The sequence below is a fragment of the Aethalodelphis obliquidens genome, unplaced genomic scaffold (assembly GCF_003676395.1).
Source record: "Aethalodelphis obliquidens isolate GAN/ISIS:26980383/991018 unplaced genomic scaffold, ASM367639v1 scaffold13, whole genome shotgun sequence".
NCBI lineage: Eukaryota > Metazoa > Chordata > Mammalia > Artiodactyla > Delphinidae > Aethalodelphis > Aethalodelphis obliquidens.
The window spans coordinates 37487468-37504813 of record NW_020837957.1 but is presented as its reverse complement, the minus strand read 5'-3'; the positions used below and the strand labels follow the sequence as shown (position 1 = coordinate 37504813).

At 32.7% G+C, this 17346-nt stretch overlaps 1 protein-coding gene across 2 annotated transcripts in view; it reads left to right on the top strand.

The window, feature by feature from the left end:
• The window catches only part of COL11A1 (collagen type XI alpha 1 chain), a 195323-nt gene that overhangs the window by 50785 nt on the left and 127192 nt on the right, over positions 1–17346 (top strand). For both annotated transcript variants that reach the window (XM_027114503.1, XM_027114504.1), the window contains exon 5: positions 12774–12902. In XM_027114503.1, the coding sequence (XP_026970304.1) occupies positions 12774–12902 (129 nt within the window). The remainder of the gene's footprint in view (positions 1–12773; positions 12903–17346) is intronic.

Here is a 17346-nt window from a genome sequence, read left to right as displayed (position 1 = left end):
GATGAACTACATGCTTTTAATGAAGCTTTAAAAGGCCATAGGATTATCCTGGACCAAATAATCTTATTTCACCATGTTTCTATATACTTCTGAGCTTTACAGTAAAAACATAGGTAGTGTGAAATTATTATTAGCTCAAAGAAGTAGAATAAGAATGTGATAAATTATTTAAATTATTTTATATTTTTTTAGGAAGTAGTTTTTTTTAAGGCATGACCTAGTTCATTTTGGTTTACAATATGACTATATAAAGTTCTTAGAAGAGCGGCAGGTATACAGTAAGTGCCAGTTAAGTATTATTTATTATTATAATTATTAACGTTATCTATTTCTTGGAAAATTGCAGGAGGCTTTTAATTGATCTCCCTGTGTCTGTCTGCCCATCTTCTAGTCTGTTCTCTAAGCAGCAAGCCTAGACTAGCAGGCATATTCCTGTCAAATAGCACCTGGCTGAAAGAATGAATGAGTCAGTAAAGAATGTCACTTCCTTGTTTATAACTGTCTGGTGGCTTTTCATGTCATTTAGAGTACGTTAAAGTTCTTTCAATATTCCGTCGTCTCCTAAGTGATTCATCCACACCCTCTGCCCCTTTTCTCTGACTTCATCAATGATTCCTTTACCCCCTTGCTCCCTCTGACCCACAAGGCATCCCGTTTTGAACACATCAATCATGCTCCAGCCTTGGGGTCTGAGCATCCACTCGTCCTTCTGCCTGGGGGCTTTTCCTTAGATATTTCTATGAATTTCTTACTTCCTTGGTTCCTCAGTTGTCTCTGTCTCAGCGTCCCTTTATCAGCAAAATCTTTCATGATCACAGTTTGTTATATAGTATCTTACTTTCTACAATCTCTCCTATCCTGCTTTATATTTATAAAGCACCTATTACTCTGATACTATATTTTGCTTATTTTCTCTTTCCTTCTCTGGAATGTAAGCTCCAAGAGAGCAGAAGCTTTGTATTGTATCCGTAGTGTCCACAGCACTGCCTGAAAATATTTTTTAAATGGATGAAATAAATATGCTTTCTAGCATTTATTAATTCAAGGAGTATAGATCATCTTGGCCAACAAGGAAGCAGGAAGAAAGATTTGTTACCTTTTTCCTAATCATTTTTTCTTTCCTCGTTTTCTTTTATTATTTTTTTTGTGGAATAGAGCCACATTGATAGTTCTCTTTCAGTAGGAATGTTTATTAGAAAGTATAAGATAAACATGCCCTTTTTGTGGTAGTGTTTTATACAACTTTAAAGTTTTAAAGTATTGCATTTTTTGTAATACTTGGTAAATAGTTGTTGAATTAGTAGTACATTCAAGTAACATAGGATCACTACTCATTTTCTTAAAACTGATTTCTTAAGCTGATTTTGGGACACAGTGAAATATAAGGACTGTGTGGGTAGCAGTTCTGTCTGTGATTATGTGGTTTTTTTCATTTTTTCCTTTGAATTATAGTTCAGATGCAATCTCTGATGCATTTTTCAATTAAACTAAAATTTGAAGCATTTTGGCAGCTTTCCTTTTCCACACAAAATAGTTGAGAAAGAATCATTAACCGTATAGAATGTCTGGAAAAAAAAACTATGATGTGAGTTAATGCCTTGGCAAATTCAGAAGTCTTAGTAGGCAAGAAGCATATTTTTTCAATTAATCTTCTGATAATCTCTAATTTTTTGCGCATTTTATGCCATGTTTAAGATTTAATGTCAATCTTGTTCCTGGATATACAATCAAAAACCTCTTCCAAGACCCACCATACTTTTCAACAAAGCTCTAATATCAAATGTGAGCAGAAGTTTTAGTGTCCAGGGAATATCTTATGGAAACATTGTAGAATTTTTTTAAGCTATTGCTTTTACAGTGGTACATGCTGGAAACTGTTTATCTGAACGTATTTTTCTTTCTCTTCTATTATACTTTTTCCTTATGGGCTTTACTTATAGAATAATAACTTTAAGTCTTCTGAAACTCAACTTTTTTGGAATTTATTTATGGAACTAATAAAAATATATTCTCCAGCAGCATTTCTTAAATTTTACAGTCTATAAACACATCTAGAAGTTTAAGCTCAAAGGTGTGTTCTCCTTTAATTGGCTTCAAGTACTATAATAATTATACCTTACGTCTGTGTACACTTACACTTTAAAAATTGCTTAAGTAGGTATTAATTTTTAAAGAATCTGTAGGAAATACAAGACAAATAATAGTATTCTTAATTTACAGTTGTTGAAATTGAGTCTTATAATGGTGAATAAATTAATTGCCTGGATATCTATTTACCGAACAAACTTTTGGTACATACTCACTACGTGCAGGCCTATTCCAGGAATTGTGGAAACCTGGGAGAACAAAACAGACAGGTCCTTACTCTCATGAAGTTTATATTCCAGTGAGTTTAGCTGTATAATGTAGATTGGCTTATTAAGAAGAGGAGCCCCTGGGGGTTCCTGATAGCCTAGTGGTTAGGATTCCAGGCTTTCACTGCCATGGCCTGGGTTCAGTTCCAGGTCAGGGAACTGAGATCCTGAAAACCGCACGGCATGGCCAAAAAAAAAAAAAAAGAGGAGCCCCAACCACAAACTGTGTGTATTCTAGTAGATACAGTGTACTTTCCTGGAAAGTGATATATACTGATTACTTGAATCCTTAAACTTAATATATATATAAAACGAAGATACCAATTACTATTTTAGGGCCTTCAACTATGGGGTCTTTCTCTAACTTCTCATACTCTCTGTGAGTGAGTTCAGTGTGGGTTCCAGCAGGAAACTGAATTTCTACTCAGGTGATTTCAGAGGTTTGAACAAGGAGGCAGAGTTACCTGGCAAGGAGTATTACCTTTCCAAGTGTTAAGTGGGCAAGGGGCAGAAATAGCAGTACAGTGAAAGCTGGAGCCCTGCACTAGTGCTTTCTGACAGTGGCACTAGTGGTCAAGGTATCAGACTGCCGTGACAGACAGGAAAGTGTCTGGCGAAACTACCCAACCTCCTTCTCTTCCCACCTTCCTAACTCCTAACTCTTGGTGGTCACTTCCATTGTCTGTACTGGAAATCGACCTGCCAAGACAGTCTGATGATGTGGGCTATGGGGTCATATTCTTTAGGCACAGGGTAAGAGAGAGCAATGATTAGGATTCTGGGAGCCAACAAAGAATACCAAGTATCTTTATATTTAAAAGAAAAACTAGACACTTTCTCATTAATTATCTCATTTATGCCAGTTCCTTCTAGATTATTCCTTTGATTTTCCGAGATGAAAATTGTGTCATTACCCCACCCCTGCCACCCCAATTTATTTATTTTTCATAATTGGAATATAGTAAGTACTAAAGAAATATGTTTCTTATATATCATGTCTGTGTATAATTAATCTCCCTTACCAGGTTATATGCTATCTGAGAGTAGGATCTGGGTCTGATTTCCCTCTTTATTTTTCTTTTGCCTATCTATAGTGTCAGCATGTTACTTTGCCTCAATAAATATGTGTTGACTAAATGGATAGATGACTGATTGATAGACAACCAGGGGAAAGGATTCTGAAAGTTATCTGGCTGTCAAATTTCTGTGTAAGTTACCACTAAAAGTTATAGAAGAAATACATTTATTATCTGACTTATAATATATCTGTGCCTATTAATAAAATTATGTGTTACTTCTGCTGTTTTCTTTTTTAAGAAAATATTTTGTTTGGGGGGAAAAATGTAGCTTGTCTTAAAATTGTAAGGCATGAAGTGCCTCCTGGAATTAGGAATGCTGTGTAACAGGTTTGCTTTTTTTTTTCCTTCAAAAGTATAGTTCTTTGCAAATACTCCCATTTCAATAGGGAATTCTGGCTTTCAAATTTGAGAGCATGACCCCCATCTTTCACTGTTCAGTAGACATATATACAGTTTGACTACATTCTGTAGTAAGCAAAGAAGTTTTCACATTGGTACTAAAAAAACAATTTTTTCAAAATTAAAAAAGAGTAAAAGGTATATAAATTACTTTATAATGTATATGCATACTTTTAAAATCCTCTTAGGCTTATATATTTCATAAAATGGCCAAATTTTGATTTAATAAAACTTCAATTCACTAAAGAAATGTATCATTTATTATAGTAGAGGAGTGTAACAGAGTAGAAATAAGGAAGTATTTAAAAATATTATTTCTAGGACCTATTACTGGGACAGTAATTACTGGACAATATTACTTCTGGGACAGTATCATTGCATGTAGAACTAGAATAATAAATGTATAAAAATGCTACTACCAATGACTTCTTTTCATCCACTGATATTTTCTCTAGACTTAAAAATAGGCAATAAAGGGCTTCCCTGGTGGCGCAGTGGTTGAGAGTCCGCCTGCCGATGCAGGGGACACGGGTTTGTGCCCTGGTCCGGGAAGATCCCACATGCCGCGGAGCGGCTGGGCCTGTGAGCCATGGCCGCTGAGCCTGCGCGTCTGGAGCTTGTGCTCCGCAATGGGAGAGGCCACAACAGTGAGAGGCCCGCGTACCGCAAAAAAAAAAAAAAAAAAAAAAAAGGCAATAAAAATGATGATGCTAAACAGATATGTGGAAAGAAATGATACAGTTTATTTGCTTGTGTTAAAAGAGTAAATGTGCCAGTTCAACTGTTAAACTCTATGAAATGATGAAGAGTCTATCACTTCTTTTCATATTCAAAAGATGATAATTACTTTAAAATAAATTCAAAATTTACTGTCAAGTCAAAGCTATGAAATATAAAGTAAATGTCAAATTCTGCAGTTAACTTTGTGTGACAGGCAGCGAAAGTCATACCTGCTTGCAAAGGTCATATTTGACCTTTATGCTGATATTACTTATATGAATTTGTTCTTTGAGTCTGTGTTAAAATACAAGTTTAAAATATTAAATGATACATAATATTTTTTTCATACAAATAATATTTTTTTCTCAAGTTAATTTTTAAAGATAAGGTCTCAAATGATTTCCATTTTGTTTTAAAATCCTCTTTTTAGATTTTAAATGTTATCTTCAGTTATATTATTTTGAACAACAGATGTTTGTAAAAAGTATCAGATGACTTTATTTTGGGAGGAAGATCAAATTTTGATTATTCATATTTTAAATGTTCATTATTTAATGAACATTTGAAATGAAGAGTCTTTTTGTAATCTGAGGATCATCTCAGTATTTTTTATGATTTGTAATTTAACTTTGCATGTCTTTTCTTAAATCAAGAAAGAACCAAGTATGTTGTTTTACTTTTGATTTATATTACTATGAATAGATAAAATGAAGTATAGAATACAAAAAATGTATTATTCTGATTATATATATTTTTTTATATTATATATAAAAATGATAAAACACTTTTCTATTGCTATTTTCATTGTTGAAATGAAGTAGAATTAGGATATAATTTCATTAATATGGAGTTGATACAACAAGGAATTATTTTAACTTTTTCACTAGTGTAATGAAATTGCATTTTAAAAAAAATCATATAAATGGTTGTTTAAACTCACTATGACCTCTAGCATAATTTAATTTGATAAAGATCTTTAAAACTCTGGTAAGTTTACTTAAAAACTTGTTCCCTTCAAATTCTTTATTTATACTTGGAGACAAATATTTATTTATCATTCTCACTTTCTACTACCTCTAATGCCTGAGGGATATTTACACATGATGATACTGTCCGGTGTATGATAACCTGTGATTACCCTGAGTTCTAGCTGCTTGCCAAATTAAATCAGTCAATATTTCCACAGCATCTACTTAATACCAGAACCTGGACACAGTTAGAGACTACCCATGTTACAAACAAACAAAAATACTTGTTTTGAAGTGCTCTTCTTTATTCTGCTATGAAGATAATACTTGCAAGATATAAATAAAAACAAACTAGTATTTATCAGTCTGTATTTGTTTGCTAGGGCTGCCATAACCAAATACCACACACTGTGTCTTAAACAACAGAAATTAATATTTTCACAGTTCCAGATGCTTGAAGTCTGAGAGCAAGATGTTAGCAAGGTTCATTTCTTTTGAGGCCTTTCACCTTGGCTTGTAGATAGTCATCTTCTCCTTGTGTCTTCACATGACCTTCGCATTGTGGTGTCTGTGTCCTAATCTCCTCTTCTTATAAAAAGACCAGTCATATTGGATTAGGGCCCTCCATAAAGATTTCATTTAATCTTACTTCTGTCTTTATAGGTCCCATCTCCAAATATAGTCAGGTTCTGAGGCTAAGAACTTAAACATATGAATTTGGGGCACGCAGGTCATCCCATAACACTAAGTCTAGACAAGTTCATTTTGTCTTTGATTACCAGTGAAAAAATGGGTATAAATTGCTACAGAAAGAGGTATGGGCTGTCCAGCTAAAGGGAAAATTTCTGCTGATTCTTATTGATGCTTATAACTTAGTTTGGTCTCAGTGATATAACCTGACAGTCGGCACATAGAGGAGTACAATTCGAAAGTAAATAAAGGTAAGTTTCTTAAAAAAAAAAAAAAGACTTTTTCTAGAAAAAAATTAGTTATCATTTCACTTCATAGACTTAAAAGGTTGATCCCCAATTTTTCCTTTTTATTGTTTCTCAACTGAGTAAATGGATTTTCCGTCTTACCCTTGCTCATACCAGAAACTACAGAACTACCTTCCACTCTTCTCTAATGCACTTCCTCCCTCTCTACTTGCCATTCCCATTCCACTCCATCATCATTACCTAGTCAGTTCTCAAATCTCACACGTTTTTCTCTAATAAACTCTATGTATCCTCTACTCCATTCCTGCTGTTGCTGAGTTAAATTTCCCAATGCTTAACTGTGATGGATTCCTAAGCAAGATTCTCATGCTTCCAAACTAGCTGCTTTCAAATCATCCTTCCCTATGTAGTCATAGCAATTTTGTTAAAATACGTCATTGATCAATTTGCTCCATGGTTCAAAGTCCTTGAATGACATTCTGTAACTTTTAGAATTCAGTTCACACACAAAGCTTTTCTCAGATTGGTTCTTTGCTTGGTTCTTTTTCTTTCTTCTACTTTATCTCTTTCATCCCTCAACCCTCACTGCTCATTATCACCATATAGGGCCTTCCTTCCAACTATACAGCACTATATGTACTTTTCCAACTTTGTCAGTTTCATGCATCCAGAGTTCTGTTTAAGAGGTTTCCTGTCTTTTTTAAAAATTAATTAATTAATTAATTAATTTTGGGCTGTGTTGGGTCTTCGTTTCTGTGCGAGGGCTTTCTCTAGTTGTGGCAAGTGGGGGCCACTCTTCATCACAGTGCGCGGGCCTCTCACTGTCGCGGCCTCTCTTGTTGCAGAGCACAGGCTCCAGACACGCAGGCTCAGTAGTTGTGGCTCACGGACCTAGTTGCTCCGCGGCATGTGGGATCTTCCCAGACCAGGGCTCGAACCCGTGTCCCCTACATTAGCAGGCAGATTCTCAACCACTGTGCCACCAGGGAAGCCCTGTTTTCCTTTTTAATACTATTTCCCTCTCCATCTTCTTCATCAACCTAACTCCTATTTGCTTATAACATACAGTCAAGATTTTAACAAGAAGCATTTTATAAAAGCATTCATTCCCATTGAGATTCCTGCATGTTAAAGTTAATGGAGGTAAGAATGTGCTTCGGGAAATTTGGAGGCTAGCTGATTTTATAGAATGCAATTGCAGCATGTGATTTACAACAGGTTTAGGGGAGATGAAATTTCTAACTCTAGAAAGCTTTGAAATTCAGTGAGACACATAGTCAATAAATACTTGGAGTCTTCTTTTCCAGATATTACCGAAAGTAAGTTATTCTCCTAGAATATAACTAACACCCAAGTTTTAATATTAAAAGTTTAAATCTTCCAAGATTCATAGTGGAATTAAAAGCCTTATAGGATTGTAGAGTTACTAGTTGCCAGGTTGATATTAGAGAGAGTGTTTATAAATAAGCTGTTTAAAAACAAACTGCTTATTGAACAATTATAGTTGTATATTGATCCAGCCTCTGCTTTAACTGTTTGGTTATGTCTGAATCTCCTCTGTCATTCTTGGGATCTTATTATGCTTCAAGCACATAATTCATTCACAGGTTACCTTATTCAGGCACATGGAATTGAACATGACAGCTGATCAAAACCCAGTTTTTCATTGCTCATTCTCAGGAATCAGCTGCTGTTGCTGTACAGTTCAGTGGATGCTCAGGCTGGGAACTGACTTCAACCAAGCACTGGTTGACTCCATAGGATGCAGAATTGAATCTGAAAATTCAGACACTTAGCATTGACACATTGACATGTGACCTTAGATATTATACCAATTTCTTGTACAACACTTTTTCAATAAATGTGATTTCTTGTACATGCAAAAAAGCTAAATGTGTATTAACTTGTGTATTTCCTGAGTTATAATGTAATTACGTTCATAGCAGAGAAAACGGAAATAGCTAGGCCTTATAGAGAGTTACTCTATATATGCATATACAAACAAAAATAACAAACAAAAATTGTTAGAATAGGTGAATTATATTTTAGTTTTGAGAGGAGGATATGCTGTTATTTATATAATTGGTCTTGAAAAAAATGTGGCTGGATCCTTTTGCAATGCATGTGACATTCAGAAGAACCTCATCTTTATATATAGTTTCTGTTCAGTTTTCTTGCATTTGTTTTGCTTCCCTCCTCTAGACTCATTCTGTCTATAGAAAAATACTATAGTATAGACCTAGTTGACACAGCTGTAGATAGCAAGGTAATTGTTTCAGCTCTACTTTAATTTTGGCTTTGTAGAGCATTAGAGGAGGAGGATGTCTTTTTCATATGTTGTGTACAGCAGATGCCAATTTTACTTGGTAACTTCACCCTTTTCCAGCTGTAGAAATTTTTATGACTGTTGAATCTAAATATTTATAGTTCATTCAAGCTGTCAGGATGCTTTGTTTGTCTACAGACTGTCTCATAACATGACATATGATTAACATAAAACACTATAAAATGCCTTCCGGGGAAAATAGTACTGTAGGTTTTTAACACAATTTTCCAGTTTCTTTCCAGTAGTACTATATTTAATGGCTGAATATCAAACACCTGAAAAAAGAATTTATTGTGGAAAGGTTGGCAGGCTTCCATTTAATGAAGCGGAGTGCCTTGACTAGAACAGTTGAGTACTCAGGAAACCAGTATTCTTCTAAAAAATATACTGTTAAAAATACTATATGTAATAAGATAGGCAATTTTTTGTGTTTCAGCAAAAGCTTCATTTGGTTTATTATATTATCTATAAGTTAAGTGTGGAACTCTATAATTTTTAGTTCTGAAGAGGACCTTAGATATGATCTCTAAAAGCATTCATTTTGGGCTTCCCTGGTGGCGCAGTGGTTGAGAGTCTGCCTGCCGATGCAGGGACACGGGTTCGTGCCCCGGTCTGGGAAGATCCCACATGCTGCGGAGCGGCTGGGCCCTTGAGCCATGACCGCTGAGCCTGTGTGTCCGGAGCCTGTGCTCCGCAACGGGAGAGGCCACAATAGTGAGAGGCCCGCGTACCGCAAAGTAAATAAATAAATAAATAAATGCATTCACTTTACAAATGATGAATTAGGGTAAGTGACTTGCATAATTCCAAGTAATTAATGGCAAGGCTGTGATTCAAGAATCAGAATTTCTGATTGAAACCCTCAGTGATGACAGTACACAAGAGGTACTGAATGATGCATTTTTTTAACAACAGAATGAAGAATATTCAAATTTCTCTGTTACTAGTTATTACTCATTTATAATAATTCAATTGTGGCTACTCAGTGTTCTAAACTCATAAGTTAGTGTTTGAGAAATGTTATCAATAAATTTTAAGAACTTATATTCATTTGCTGTGAGAATGTTTAAAATCAGTAGGCATAAGCTAAATATTAGAGTCTATTCTAGCTATTTACAAAAAAGAATAAAACAAAATCTCAGAAACAATCTAATTTGTTTGATTGTACTGCCTCATAACATATAAAAATAAATAATTTTGATGCTGGACACACTAATAATAGTATGACCATTATAAGCCATATAATTTTGTGGGTGGGTATTTGCTGATTTTGCTTTATTTCATGTTTTACTGGGAAATAAAGTAGGTGTTTCCTTATTTGGGTGTTATCTGAACATATTAACATGTTACATGCACTTTCAAAGCACTTTTTGAATGAATGATTGAATGAAATGACTAAATAACTGAAGAAATACAGTTAAATCTGATTGTAGAGAAATTTCTGAATTCAACAAAATTTATCTCAAGGATTACTAAACATTGTAATATATCATGTCAATGAAATTTTTATTGGCAGATGTGTGTTTTTGACATTTTAATTTTAGTCATTTTTCTGTTACTAATGAGACATTCTAGATGCAGATCTTTAGCAAGTAGTTGGTGGTGTTCATTTAACTGTTAGGATATTGAGCAAACAAGGATCAGACAAAGACACTAAAAATAAAAAGTTTGGAAATGAGATGTCTATAAAGGTCACTGAGGTCCAGGAAAGACCTGAAGAGACCCTAATATCTCAAATATTACTGACCTTGAGGATCTGCATAGCAAGAAATGAGATCTAAGGCAGAGTTGTAAACTGTTGGAATATTATAGGCATGCTCACACACAAATACATACTCAAAGTCTCTTAAAAAGCAGGGGAAAAGGGAAGAGTTATACAGAAACAAATTTTTGTATAGTGCTGATATTAAGTTGATATTAATCTGAAAAATGTTATAAATTAAGATAATTATAATCCCCAAGGTAATCACTAAAACAAGAACTCTCTAAAATATAGTAAAAGAAACAAAATCATTAAAATTGTTCACTAGTAAATATCTATTTAGCACAAAAGAAGATAGCACAAAATAAGAGAGTAAAAGAGTAACAAAAAAGGAATGACATATAAAAAACAAATAGCAAAATATCTACTAAGTTGAGACAACTCAAATAGCTAGTAACAGCTGACTAGATAGACAAAATGTATTCAATAGTAGGTTCATACAGAAAGTTGTTATTTCAAAAAAGGAATGCAGTACTGATACATGTTAAAACATGGGTAAACTTTGAAAACATGACAAATGAAAGAAGCTAGTCACAAAAGGCCTCATGATGTATGTTTCCATTTATATGAAATGTTCAGTGGTTACCAGGGGCTAGCAAAGGAAGAGATAAGGTGTGACTGCCATTGGTTATGGTGTTTCTTTTAGGGGTGACGACAATTTCCTGAAATTAGACATTGGTGATAGATGGAAAACTCTGTGAATGAACTAAGAAACACTGAATTGTCCACTTTAAAGGAATAAATTCTATATGTAAATTATATCTCAGTAAAGTGATATGAATGAAAATATAGATTTATGATCCATTAGCATAAATGCTAATTTTAAGAGTAAGAATATACAGTGCTTTTTAGACAGAAGAAAGAGCAATGCAAATAGAAATAACTATCACACCAAAGATAGGAACCACAGTATTCAATAAAGGATTGCCAGCTAGAACTAAATAATTTAATTCTTTTCTTGGCACTTTTCACAAGAGTCTGCTATATCTTTTCAAGTTATAAATTTTATTCTCCATTTTATTACAGTTTTAAATCTTAACCACTATATTGCACTCTCCAAGGGCAAGGATTACATCAAATTTATGTTTCCATCTCCAGTGATACTATGTTCAATGTCTTGTGTATAGTACTTTCTCAATCCACATTTGTTGATGAATAAATGAATATTGTGGTATAAAAGTGCTATGAATTCTTTCCTGCTCTCTAACTCAATGTTAGAGACTTCTAAAATTTTCATCAGGCTCTAAAGAGCTTATGTTAATCAGACGTAGAGAAAGCTGAAGTAACTTTGAAATTATTCAAAATGATATCAGGAGTTCTGTGAATCAGACTCATGAGCTCAGACTTACAGGGACTTGAATCACCAAGTCAAATGGATATTAACCCAGACATTCTTCTAGGACTGAATATAATTCTGAATTAATATGGTCATGACCCATAGATTTATATCAAACTAGTTTCATGTCAAATTAGACCCATGTGGAAATATTCAGATGGGTTTGAGAGAAAAATATTTGATCTTCCTCTTGTTTACACAGTTTCCAGAACCTCCTGGAACTAAAACTCTTTAGATAACCCTATTAATTATTTCTAATGTTTATTTTTTATTAAAATTATTCAGATTTCTAAATAAGTGAGTTTGATATATGCTTAGATGCTCCATTTTTAACAAAAATATGCCAAAAGCAAATATGCTTTTTAATTTGGATTTTTCTGGTCTCTGCATTTCTCATTCATATTTGTAAGTAGAAATTTCTTTTGATATTCAGTTCTCTAACAGAACTCAATAGTTGGATCTATATTTTCATTTAAAAATTCTTGTATAAACTTGCTTAAAAAATAATTCAATCGAACTCTTCCATTATTTAATATTGGAAATACATTACAGTTTTATAGTTTTAAAATCTTACTTACTTTTTTATTAGCTTATTATTCACATTTCATTTGTCTATTCCACACAGAGTAAACTGTGAATGCAGTTAAACCAAGTTTTAGCAAACAGATGAATATACTATAGATTCTCTGAACCACAATATAGCAGAAGATCTGATTTGTTAAACAGGTGTGAATTTCTCTCTCAATCCTATAGGACTGTTTTTAACATTGAAATGTAAGCGATTTCTTCTCATATTTAAAGATGAACTACACTGTGTCTTGGATAAATCTTGTTCTGGATATATGTGTATTCAAATATGCTGACTACATAACCATGTTTGTTTCTTGGCAGGGGGACATCCAGCAGTTGTTGATCATAGGTGACCCCAAAGCAGCGTATGACTACTGTGAGCATTACAGTCCAGACTGTGATTCCTCAGCACCCAAGGCTTCTCAGGCTCAGGAACCCCAGATCGATGAGGTGAGGACCGTAAGGTCAAGGGCAGATTTTCTCATTCCAATGGTAAGGACATAGGTTTGCAGTTTGGAGGCTCACCTCCATTTATTCACTTTTAATTAAACTTTACCTTGTATTTATAGTGTTTTAACATTTCTAAGAATATGTGATTTAAAGAAGATTTTTGGTGTTTGTTTCCATCTTAAGTATTTTGTTACATAATTTCTTAAAAATACAGATACTTCACATATACTGTGTAGAGGAGCATATTTTATTTGGAGGGAGATGAGAAAAAAGATCATTTCTTAAAGATATATTTTGTCCTTAGCATTTCAGTAATTAAAACAGCCTCAAGACAAGGGTAACTATTTTCTGGCATACTTGCCATATCCACAGGCCTTTGGCAATTCATGCAGATAAGAAAGGGACTTTAGTGCTATCTTAAAGTTGTCAGGCTGAGTTGAATATTTAGAGGGATTTTTTTTTTCCATTTCTGTAAGGCTATGCTATATTGATATGTAAGTTTTCTTTTTCTTGCATAAGATTTGATACAGAGAGCAATGAAATGAAAAGCATTATGAACTGATTGCCGTAACTAAATATTCATATTCTTTGATTAATATTATGTCACTTTATTTGAAACTTGGGTGTGAAACCATTCTTCCATGCTATTTTTGCAAGAAAATTCACCATAATGAAATTTGACTCTATTCTCTCTCAAACCAAAAATAAGTACATTTAAGTTAGCCATAGCAATTTTGTCAGACTTGAATATCCCAAAAAACAAAAAAAAATATAGTACAGTGTATGCTTTATGCAGATTTTTAGATAATTCTTTAATGTGAATTTTCTGGAAATTAGAAAGCAAATACTGGAAGGAATTGAGTCTTTAGTTAGCAGCAAATCTATATTTTTATTTTTTTCTCAAGGTGAAGAGTTCTAAATTTTAGAAGGTGAGGGGGGAAGTTTAAAGACATCAAGACTGTCCTTATGTTTGAAAATAACTCAAATAGCTTTCTTCTTGACTATTAAAATACTATTAGATACCATCTTTTGAGTTCTACTATTTAGAATAGGTTAGGATCTTATCTCTTAATTTTAATTTACTGTTATTTCTGCATGATAATTCAATTTGGATTTTACCATTTAAGTGCTTGAAATATATTTTTTGACATTACTTTCCTTTTTGAGGTATGATAGTGAATTCTGTTGCACTGATCTTTTCCATGACTTAATATTAATGTTTTTTTAAAACAGGATAAAGTCTTAAGAAGCTAACAGGAAAGCAAATATGAGAGAAAAAAGAGAAATTACTTGGATATTTGTGTCTGCTTCTTTCAGTTCTCAAGTGCTTCATTCTTTTTATTACCTCATGATTTATTAAAACAGTCTGTGAATTCCCTCATGATTTATTAAAACAGTCTGTGAATTCCAAGAAGATAGGTAAAATGTCCCTCAGGTTTTAGTGTTTTTATATCTTAGAGATTATGTGGTGATTCAATATTAAAATTTATAACATTTAGTATGGGTGTTCAAGATGGGTGAGATTTATTTTGCTTTTGTTTTAAGAAAGATAAGTCTTGTTCTTTTTAGTAACAGATATGGCTCTGATTTTTGGAAGAATGAAGGTATGCATTCTTATTATATCACCTTGAGGTGTTTTATTCCCATGTTTTAATGCTATTACATCAGGTAAGCAGAGTTGTTTTAAAGCAAAATAATATTTTTAACCATTTTTGTCTTAAATTCATTTAGAAGTAGACTTTCCCTTTTTGACCTTAGTTGTTGATTCATAAATTTAACATTCTGTTGATAAATCAAACTTGTTTTTACTGGAAGCAACTGATAAGGAAAAGAGCATGCTGCTATAATAAAACCTTCATGAAAATCTGGTTGGGTGATGCAATAATAGCATTTCTTACAGTTTCTATGTTGAGTATGTCACAATGAAAAGTTTTTTTGAGGAATCAGCTCTCACTTTTTCCCCCAGTACTAAATTACATTGATACTTCAATAATAAGATAACTATTATATACTAGTATGAAAAACACCTGGTTAACAGAATTAGCAAGCCATCCTTATATTACTTTTGAATGATAGCCATTAATACATTATATTACAAATATGCATTTTAATAATTGCACTACAGATGTTTTACCTATACAAAATAGCAATGCAATGTTACCAGTGAATAAAGAACATAAAGTGCAAAATAGAGCATCAAACATACATTTTGTACTTTATATTGCTTAATTTATAATTAATAAATTTGAAAAATTGCATATTTATTATTCTGATTTGGATTAATAAATATATCAATTTATTTTATAAATTAACTCAAATGTGTTTTATTCAACTTGTGCTTTTGTATAGTTCATATCCTCTAAATAACATATTTTAATTCATTGTTAGGATTACATTTTTTATGTGTTTGGCACAGTATCACATCATCATCATAGAGTGAAATGTAAAATGAAGATAGATTTAGACATAGTGATAATATCAAACTGTTATTCTATGTGAACCTCCACAATACCATTTATATAGCAAAGTAACTAATATTAAAATTATGATGGTTTTGTATTAAACCATCGTGTTAAATTATCCTTATATCTTAATAAGAAATTAGATGTTAAATCTACATATGGTTCTTTCTTAATGTGCTACACAGACTACAATGCCCTTTATACAGTAGGCAATTGATGTTCTTCTTTTTAAATATATACATAAAGGATGGAAAAAGAAGAAGCAAGGGAAAAACAATATTTTATAAAGAAATTTCTTACCTTAATATTTTTTGCCCTCAATATTTATCATATATTCTAATTCTCAAAGACGTTCAGGTATTTACTTATGCCACTATTTTTCTAACAAACTGAATAAGAACAAACTTGACATTTCTAGAAGAAGACCCTTTCTCCTCACATACTATAACTTATGCTAGGCAACTCACAGATCATAGGTGAGATCTTTCCATCACTGCACGTTTTTTTGCATATATACATCTGATTGATTACAAGTAGTTCTCTCTTCTTTACCTGTCTTTGAGACACCCCCAAATTCCATAGTAAGAAGGGAGAATCATCTCCAAAAATAGGTTGTAAAGCTTCGTGTAGACCAGCAAAGTCCTAAGTATATCAATACCCACCAGAAGGGGCATGTTGTTTAGATAAAGAAATAAGGAGAAGAGAAGCAGTGATTCTTTTCACTGACTGCTGATGGCTCTAAGAAAAACATGTGCTTTAGTGCCTAAGCAGGTAAGCATGTTACTGCCTTCATTATTCCACGACCACAGCTAGTCTGCTTGATCTCCATGTGGAAAAAGTTTAAATAGAGGAGAGAATTATGGAGGTTGGAAAAGGTTTCCTCCTATAAGGAAAAAAAAAAAACATGATATAAAGATAGTAAAAGTAATTGGTGCTTTGAATATCAGGCTTCATTTAAGATGCATTTAAATTGTCCATTTTTACAGTCCTTTATGCCTTTATATATTGTCTTATGTTTTTACAATTCATCATAGATGCATAGGATTCTGAAAAGTCTGCTTAATTTTAAAACTCTAAAGCATAAATTAGCCTGGCTAATCTTTTTTCATGTTTTAACTTCAAGCTGCCAGCTAGTAATTATATAAATCCACTATTTCTTATTCCAACATGTGTGACTATAACTATGGAAAAAAACTATTCATTAGACAATATTCAGTTTCCATTAATTATTTTAATATGTATCTAAATTCAGTATTTAATTGTTTTATTTATTTAATGATGCTATTGATTAATACATACTTTACCTTTCCTAGAAATAGTCAGCATTATATCTTGCTTGCAGAGTCATGAAGAAACACAAATGTTCAAAAAGTTATATATGCATTCTTCTATTTTAACAAATTCTACTCAAATACTAACTAGAATGAAGATTTGTTGAAGTCTTTAAAATGTATATTCAATGAAAATTAAACTATTGCTAGATAGGTAAAATTATGAATTAATTTCAATTAATTTAATCAAATTGAAGTTTTGACAATCATATACACTGAAAGTCTGTCTATATATATCAATATGACCTTCAGCTGAACCATCTAGAAAAGTTTCCTCTAGTGAGGGTATTTCATTAAGGGCCAGACATACAATATTGCCAGGGGGTCAGTTTTGAACATGTCTCATTATATGTCTTTGTGAAATTTGCACTCATTTGCATTGCTATATCTAATAGAGCTTTAAAATTAGAAGGCACAGTGATCACAGTTCTCTAAAAGACATGTGGTGAAGAGTTATTTTTCTGGCACATTAAAAGAGATATTTTGTCAATTTGAAAATACCAAGAGAGGTCCAGTTGGGATATAATGAAAATGTGACCAAATATAATACTTAGGGAATTTCAAATAGGTTGCTTTTGGCATATATATATATATATATATATATATATATATATATATATATATATATATATACACACACACACACATAGA